Source organism: Misgurnus anguillicaudatus, chromosome 1 (assembly GCF_027580225.2).
Source record: "Misgurnus anguillicaudatus chromosome 1, ASM2758022v2, whole genome shotgun sequence".
NCBI lineage: Eukaryota > Metazoa > Chordata > Actinopteri > Cypriniformes > Cobitidae > Misgurnus > Misgurnus anguillicaudatus.
In genome coordinates, this window is record NC_073337.2 from 10959165 (window position 1) to 10968707 (window position 9543).

General features: G+C 36.2%; 1 protein-coding gene across 2 annotated transcripts; it reads left to right on the forward strand.

Annotated features, from left to right (window-relative positions):
- The first annotated feature begins 1234 nt into the window (after positions 1-1234).
- Positions 1235-3420, forward strand: ripply2 (ripply transcriptional repressor 2). 2 transcript variants are annotated; one of them, XM_055190675.2, is made up of 4 exons: positions 1235-1598; positions 2558-2703; positions 2848-2915; positions 3025-3420. In XM_055190675.2, exons 2-4 carry the CDS (start codon positions 2584-2586, stop codon positions 3182-3184), a joined length of 348 nt encoding a protein of 115 aa, XP_055046650.1. In that variant the 5' UTR covers positions 1235-1598; positions 2558-2583; the 3' UTR covers positions 3185-3420. The 2 variants fall into 2 exon arrangements, with proteins under 2 accessions (XP_055046650.1, XP_055046649.1); XM_055190674.2 differs by lacking the exon at positions 1235-1598 and having other exon boundaries at positions 1619-2703.
- Positions 3421-9543: the final 6123 nt, after the last annotated feature.

Below are 9543 nucleotides of genomic sequence, written 5' to 3' on the forward strand. Positions count from 1 at the left end.
AGAGGCCACATGACTACAGCTGCTGTAAGGTCTTCATTGTATGTTTGTATGTGATTATATTCAGTACTGAGCTGTCAAGTGGACAGCCTAGCTGAAAGTTTCATGAGAAATATTTGAGTTCATAGAGATCTTCTGATTTCAAACTTTAGTGCATGTTTGTTACGGTTGTCCATGAGTTTAATAGCAAACTGTAGCAGGAAAGATTTAATTTCCCTTTTATTCTTATCAGATATAATATCCTGTGATTCATAAAACAGAGAGCACCTATTCAAAAGGAACATTGGAAGAATCAGTAAAACCACGAATAAAGGAGAAACATGCATGACTCACCAGGAAAGAAAATAACACTGTGACCTCAGTTATTTCTCTCTCTCTCTCTCTCTCTCTCCCTCTCTCTCTCTCCCTCTCTCTCTCTCTCTCTCTCTCCCTCTCTCTCTCTCTCACGCACACACTGCATGAATAAGGCGCCCCTTTTGTTCGATGCATCCTTTCGTGGACACCCCCAAAGAAAATGTATGACATAAAACATCACAAGACTTAAAATTTTAATTAAACAAATTAAAGTATACAATGTATTAATTTTGGTTAGTAGCCATATTTTTCTGAGGTTTAAATAAGCAAAATCTTGATAAATTAATGTATTTTATTAAATGTCATTAAACTAGGGCACCCTGGCACCATCGGTCGCCGTGATTTCACCAAGTAAGATGTGATCCTGGATCAATATTTTTTGTTGATCCTGGATCAATGTTTTAATCAAAGATACCCCAACCTACCCTTAACTCAAACCCTAACATTTTGTAAACCCTCAATTTACTGTGAAATAATAGTTTGAGGAGTATTTCTTATAAGCCACTAACGCCATCTCAGGGCCTCCAGGGGGGTCACGGCCCCAGTTTGAGAACCACTGGGCTAGTGTGTTATATAATTTCATTTAATAGCCTATTTCTTTTGATCTCTGAAGTTCAGATGTTTTATGTGACACGCACGCACGCACGCACGCACACAAACACAAATAATAAAGACATCACTCTCATACCACCAGACAGATCCGCAACACATTAATTTTAAAATTTTATTACAAGTACACAGTGACCTCCAGTGGTCAAATACTATTTTTTTATGCCATTTATATCACGAGTTTAGGTGTGTTTAGTTGTACTAGTTTGCGTGGACTGGCGAGATCATCCGGTTGCAGGCAGAAGTGGAATAAAAACACGACTGTCAAGTAGGACTTTTTTTTAAGACAGACAGACACACTTTATAGTGTGCTGGTTATATGAAATAAAATGTTTAAAAAAATAATTATTTTACAAATATATTATTAAATAATTGATGTATGTATTTTTTAACTTTTATTTTAATAAATGGCATTGTATAACACTAAAATTAGGATATGAGTGTTTACCGTTATAGAAACATGAATTTATTATGAGCATTAATGGAACTAAACGTCAAAAGGTGTAAGGATAAACCTGAAATGCACGTGATTGAATCGTCACTGGCTGCCTGCTTGTGAAGTGACTGAAACTTTCTGTTCATTTGGCGCGACACGCGTCACAGCAGGAGCGCGGGCGCAGCAGATCGGCACGCGTCAGGTTTGTGCTTAGAAACAAATGGTTCAACAAATGTTGATTTTACACCTCGGGATCACAACTACTGCCAGATCTAACTAGTTAATATTCCATACCGATTCATGGTTTTATTAACGTAAATTTGAACATTTCGCTGCGTGCCACGTGCACACAAACCACGAGCATGTACGCACAAACTACAAACAAAACAAACTGTTATGCATTACGTGAACCTAAATACACGAAATAAATTAAAACCCCACGTTTTGAATGGTATAGCATCAAACTACAAAAATCATTCTTGCTTGCAAAGTTTTTTTTTGTCTTTTTCCCTAAACATCATAAAACAAGACTTAAACGTAAACAGTTGTAAGGATATTTCCGTAACTGTTTTGTAAAACCATAAGACTGTTGTTGTTGTTTCGCTGTGTTTTTGTAATTACTTAAGTTAAAGGGCAATTGATGCACAAACCAACATAAGTAGCCATAATAAAAAATGTTTTTTTTACAATTTTTACTAAAAAGAAGAAATCAATACATTAAACGACACGAAAAAATGCACTATAATGAGTACGCAAAATTGGAATCTGGCGTATGTATTGCACGACTTTATGAAACTGTGTTGATATATTATTTAAGAGTGGGTTCATAGTTTGAGATTCACTGGTGACGATAGATGAAAGACTATAAAAATGATCTGATCAAATTCTAAAACATCAAATTCTAAAAGGTTATTTATGTGCAATAAGCAAAAGTATGCATAAACGAATCGGCGCAGTTTCCACAGATATTAAAGGTGAAATGTGTCAGCTCACCATCTGTTGTTTGCGGGAGTGTGACCTCACACCTTCACCATCACGCGTGTCAGACCCCAGGCGTGAACAAACCGTTTGGCACGAGCGCGCTCGTGCGTGTATATAAAGGCTCGAGGCTTCAGTCTGAGCATCACTCGAACAGAAATCAACAAGGATTTACTTCTTCAGCTCTGCTTTACCTTTTCACGGACACTATGGAGCGAATCGCTTTTACAAACGGATTAAACTCTGCCACAAACTCACAGGACGCGACGCAGCCCTGGAGACCCTGGACGCGTCGAGCGCGTCATGAACGCAAAGCTGCGACTTACTCGGTACGTTGAGTCTCCATAGTGATGTTTTTAAAGTATGGACTGGTATCATTATGCATTTTAACCTATGGCGTTTTGCCACAGACTCATTTATGTGTCAAAATGAGAAAATTATATAATTTTAACATATCATCTTTTTTTCAACAGCCTTATAAGAAACCAGCATTAACAGGAGCTGATGATCAACACTGTACCATCATGACACATCCTGTAAAGTACGTAAATCACTCTGAAGCATTTTGTGTTTGTGTATTCATCTATTCACACATTTATCTGATGTCCTGCTATCATCCATTAACTTATTTTCAAACTCTCCATCTTTAGGTTATTCTGGCCCAAATCTCAGTGCTTTGATTATTTGTACCGGGACGCAGAGATTCTCCTGCAGAATTATCCGGTTCAGGCCACAATCTGCCTGTATGAGGATTCAGACAGCGATGATGAAAATGACAGTGATGAAGAAGATGAGAAAGAACTCAACTGACCAGCATCATTCAACACAACTTTATTTATAGACTCTAATCCTCCTTTCACTTCTAATCTGTTTTGTGTAAAAAGCTGTATATATGTATAAAATATACTTAAAAAATATATATTGTTTTTTTTTCTGAAATTCAATGTAAATTATGTCTAGTATTTATAATAAATTATTTTATTGTTAATTGTAACTTATATTGTAACTGTAACTTTATTTCCTTAAAATAAACATTAAAAAAACAACTCTTGAGTTTTGGTATTTTTTTTATTATGTGTTTTTTACATATAGATTACTCTCACAACAGTGATTATGAACAGTGTGATATTGTGACTTTGATATGTGTAATAAATATATGGTTATCGACTGAATTTCACAAATTAAGGACAGACAGAAACCAAAAAAATTATTCTTAAATGTATTGTTTCATGTTTAAGTTTGTGGGGTATTTGTATGTATTTAATCCTATTAAAGTATATGAATAGATACATGGGGACAGTTTCAGTCTCAGACAGGGTTTAGTTTAATCCAGGACTAAACCTTAGTTATATTAGGACAAAGTCGTTTTTACAAACAAACCTTGCAAAAAACTATACCAGTGTATATCTTAAGACAAAACAATGGCACTAATATACTTTTAAAATGTGTCAGTGCAAGATGTTTTTAACTTAGGGCAGACATGCATTTTAGTCTGGGACTAAGATAAGCCCTGTCCGGAAACCACCCCATGGTGTTCAGGGTCTGGATCCACACAGACATGAGTTGGGAGTGTCCAGTCCAAAACATGTTATAAAGTATTTTTCCACATATGTCTATCTGTCTATAGTTCACTGTCAGAGTTAATGTCACAATTTACTAAATATATTTAGGAGCGGTTTCAAGGACAGGGATTAGACTAGTCCTAAACTAAAATAAATGTAGGGGCTGTCCAAACTGAAAACAACTTGCATTTACATATCTTAAAATAAATCAGTGCCCTTTTGTTTTGCCTTAAAATGCACACAGGTAATGTTTTTAGTAAGACATGTTTGTTAAAACATATATTATATTTTCTAGTTAAACTGAGCTCTAGTTCTGGCTTATTAAACTGATCCCTGTCCGGAAAACCAACCCCTAGAGGTTAATGCAAAAAATTCCTTGAATTTGGGACCTCATTGTAATTTCCAGAAATCTAGAGCAATCTAAAAACATGTTTAAGCTGTAGAAATAATATTTTAATCTTGTCTTTATTTGGTTAGTGAGGTCTTTGATGTTTGTGTAGGATAGAGCTGCTAGATTTACCCAAAATAAAATCACAATTTGCACATCACAATTTGCACATATGATTTGCACAATAACAGAAGTCAAAGTTTTAGGTTGATGCAGATGAGTGATGCTTATTTTCCAGTAAGAATGTCACAGACACACACACACACACACACACACACATATATATTATCATTAAAATTAATTTTACTAACTTAAAGCATTATCATAGCATTGTTTAACAAGTTATCACACTTTTCTTCCTTCATGTGTATGATGTGTTGTGATGGTGGGAAAGGTGGCTTTGTGTTTGTGTGCACATTGAGGTGTTGTGATGGGAATGTGTTGAGGTTTGTATCTGTGTAAAGTGTTTGTGAATTGTTAGTTTAAGCCGTATTTGTGTCCATTAAGAATCTGTGTAGATTCACACTTTGACCAGGTCATGCACTCATGTGAAGATGTGTGTGCGCCGGTTCTGTACATAAGCTGGACTGGAGAGATAATACTGTGAAATCTGACAAATAGACAATCAAAAACTGGACCTGTTTAAAGCGTACAAATAATTTTTTAAAGAATGAAACATTGAAGATGATGATGATGTGTTTTAGTAGAGTGTTATGAATCTGTATGTGTGGGAACTCTGCAGTCTCTCATGAAAGGTGCAACATTTTGTGTGCGTGTGTGTGTGTGAAGGGAAGAGTGTGTGATCTGACACTATTATAGATAATGTGTGAATGTGGGAACTCTCTCACTCTCTGATTCTCTTAGACCCTAAACTTTAGTTCACCTCTTCAGCAGATCTTCTTTATGTGTGACTGGCCTGATTTTTCATAAGTAGGCCTATATTTATTAATCCATCACGTGTATTTTTGTGTGCGTGTCATTGCTTGTAAAACTTGAGAAGAAACAGCAGCTTGCTGAACACACACATTTACATTATACATTTAGCAGACACTTTTATCCAATGTGACCTAAAAATTAGATAATTTTTGTTAAAGGAGCCAATTATAAGTGTAGTCTATATGTACTGTATATATGTACTGTATATATGTATACAGTACTGTACAAAAGTCTAAGGCCACCTGCCCGCCACCTGGCCAGAATTAAATTTTTAGTGCGGTCACACTAAACACAGACGATGACTAAAGAAGACATTTTGTCCTGATTTTTTTTTTTTATTTGTCCTGTATTTTCAGTTTGTATCTTAATGAAATAGATTGGAAAATAAATATGGATGGACATTAAAACTTCTAAAACAACAAGTCTGGTGGTGGTGGCCTAAGACTTTTTTTAATAAATAACTAATGTTTAGACTCCTCATGTTTGTCTGTAAATGTGACTTTCTGAACTTTAGTTTGTGTGTCAGGAGGTGTGAAGTTGTCTCAAGCCAAGGTGTCATCATGTGTGTGAGGACCTGATGTGTGTGTGGTGTTCTGGTGTTGCTGGTTGTGTGTCTGACCTCTGTGTCCTAATGCTGTAAAACTTACTGACCACATTCCCACGGTAAAGTGTGAGTGACTGAACTAAATATATGTCACGAGTGTAAGTTCCTAAATAACATCATAAAGAGAAAGAATGTTTTCTGTCTGTGTTAGGTAGGCAGAGAAAATATAAGCTATAATCAGTTTGATCTGACTCATAACTAAATCCAGTGTTTTTTTTCATTTTTGAGAGAGTAATACTGCAGGATATTTATAGTCCCTGTACTTTGAGATTGGAAAAGGAAAAATAGAATGTAATATGTGTTTATATAATAGACTGGATAAAAATGGGTAAAGAGGCGGGATGTGGGTGAAGCTGAGGTGGCAGGTTGCTGAAACCACGCCCCCTAGCTCGACTCTAGTGACAGTAGTGGCAGTTCAACCGTCACTCAAGAGGCCACGCCTTTAATTATGCAGAACTTTAAGGCTTAATATAATTTAAATGGATGAGTTACAAAAAATGTGATCCCCTCACAGTTGTCATGAAGGGCAAAATTAACTATATAGACCAAAAGCACGTTTTGTTCAAGCCAGGCTGTAAACCCTGTAAAGTTGTGCATTTTAACATAGAGGTCTATGGGAATTGAATTGAGACTCTTTTGGAGCCGGCCTCTAGTGGCCAGTCGATGAATTGCAGTTTTGACTTCGGTTTATATATATGAAGTGTCCATTGGGCAGCAGAGGGCGCTGTTGTTCTTCTTTGTCAGATTGAGATCCCTCCAGATGTTTCTTGATTCTTGCATTAGTAACTGTGTGCGTGATTCTGTAACAAAATATAAAAATATTCACACTTTATAATAATGAATGGAGGTTTATTAAAGAAGCATTCTCTGCATTTTTTTTTTGATATATGTAACAACTCATTTATAGAAACATATTATGCCTAAATCCATTATTTAATTATTAATTTGTATTTTAGTATTATCTGTCTTTTATTTCTCTTGGAGTGTTTATTGATGAGTGCAGGAATGTGTAAAATTAGGGTGCAGTCAGTGTAGTCAACCACCTGCAGGGTTTCACTGGGTCTGTATTGTCAGCCATTAATGGATAATATGAAGGACATTTTACTTTTATATTAAAATCTATTGTTTCTGTAATAGAAAAATTACCACTTATTATTGCATTATCACTTAATAAATCTGTACATACACACAGGGAAAGAACGTTGAATTAATATGTGAGAAAGCTTTTATCTGGATTGATTTTTATTTGGATATACACGTTCACCTTGCTAGCAGGTTTTTTGCAGATTCACAAAAGATATGAATAAATATTAGTCTGTTAATTCTGTTGTGTGCTGTGTTAGCCTCCGATTACACAATACTTTCATTATTTTTTATAAAAAATACAGATTGACTGTAAACCTCTACGTGCAAATATTATTTACTTCATTTAGTCATTTTTGAGGATGCGCTTATTCACAAAAGAGGTATTTTTCAGATTTAGCTCACTTTCTGAAGTTAATGTTGGACTTTAGACTGTGACAGAAAACACAGAAACACAATTTTACAAATGCACAAACAGCAAATGTGTGTATTTGTGTACATGTGTCATGCATGTTTGTATGTATGTGTGCATGTTTGTATGTGTACGTAGTTGTGTCTGGTTGTGTTTTCTCTTAATCTTCATGTTGGTATGTAGTTTGGCAGATAGTAATGTGTGACACATAAATTGTCTTTAAATACAGCTGAGTGGATACCAACATCAAAAACAAAACATATGGAAAGTTTTTTCTCTCCCCGCAGTTTTTTTCTTCTGTTTTTAAACCTAAAGCCTACTTTTCTATGCGAACAATGATTAAGCATGTGGTCAGTTTCAATATATTTGCATTTAGCTGTATGTTTCACAAATGTGATACGCACAAAACGATTGTTTGATATCTTCCTCTGTCTAACCTAATGCACAAGTGTGTTATTGTGTATGTATTTGTGTGTGTTAAATGCAGTTGTTGAATGCACATCTGATCTGCAGCTGTAGGTTGATGTTGGCAGAGCTCTGAACGCTCATAAATCAAAGTGTGTGTCAGGAGATCAGTAACACACAGCTAGTTTTAATGGCTGTATATGTTCAGGTGAGATGAGAGAATCGGGTCAGGTTAATCTTTATCATCAGGTTCTGTTCAATACTCAAGTGTGAACATCTGTCTGTGTGTGTGGTGAGAGAAACTCAGTGAAAAGGCATTTGTATTCTTATTTTATTTTGTTAAAGAGAACCAGTTTTGTATTAAGGATAAACAGAAGGATTCAGTTGGACATTTTTATGGATCATCTTCATGTGTGGTTTTCATTTATTTTTAGCAGTGAACAGTCATAATTTGATTGTGTATTTCAGTCATTTATTAAGAATGCAGTCATTTTTTTCAGCTGTATTTCATAGCAAAGTATCATGGTTTTGTGTCAGTGAGATCATGTCATTTTTGTGGAGTAAAATCTGTAATGAATCATGCTTTGTGTTTAAAATAAGAGCTGTTGATAAAGAGCATTAACATGCTGTTACAAGTGTGCGTGTGTGTGTGGGGTGGGGGGGATTTAGTAAAACATTTCAGTTGAGCCGCATAAATTCATGAGAGTTTAAGGAGCCACGGCTGAGCTACACACACACACACACACACACACACGCACTGAAGGCCCATCTGGTTGAGTGACCTGTAGTAATTAGTTATTAATCTTCCCATGAGACAGACCTGAGGAAGAATACATTATCACACTTACTGACACAACAGCAGAACAAGAGTGATGGGAAACCCACGGGTGGTGTAAGACGGTGGGGGGGAGAAAGAGGGCCGGAGCACAGAGAGGATAATGCTATCAGATTGGATGTTAATTGTGATGTAATCCTGAATGTTAAACAGTTAATTACAACTGTTTTTTGTCGTCTGTGTAAAACCCACCGTGATGATGCTAAGGGGATGGGGGAGGTTGTCAGGGCGTTGCTATGTGGTTGCTAAGGAGTCTCTATGTGGCTCTGATGCAGTGGATGTTCAACCTATTGATGGTTCACTGTATAGAATTTTCAGGAATGATATCCAGCATCTGTAGCAAATAATCTGATGATTTCGTTTACTGTTGCTAATCTGAAAAAAGCCCTAACGAAACAATTATAGTGTATTTGTGTGTGTGTGTGTGTGTGTGTGTGTGTGTGTAGAGGTTTAAAGTTGTTGTTTGGATCTTTAAAGCATGTAAATGCCCTCCAGGGCTTTTGTGGTAGGAGGCCCAACACACACACACACACACACACACACGCACACACGCACACGCACACACGCACACACGCGCACACACACGCACACACACACATCAGTCACTCAATATGTTGAACATCTGGATGTGACAGCAGCAATAATGTCTGATTCTCACATCACATACAATCTGAGACACATTAGCATGAGATGATGCTGCGCGAGAGTTTAGAGATAAAACATCACAGATGTTGTTGAAAAATACACATTTTATGCAAACTAAAATGCAACGTGCAAAAACTGACACGCAAGAACCGTACAGGTTTGAAGGGAAGAAATCAAAGCATTTTTTGTTCATAATGACAGTAAACAGATGAGAGCTCCTGGTATAGAGATCCTTTAGAAAATCACACGATATACACTTTATAGTTTAACTGTAATATCTGTGATTGATTGTAATAGAG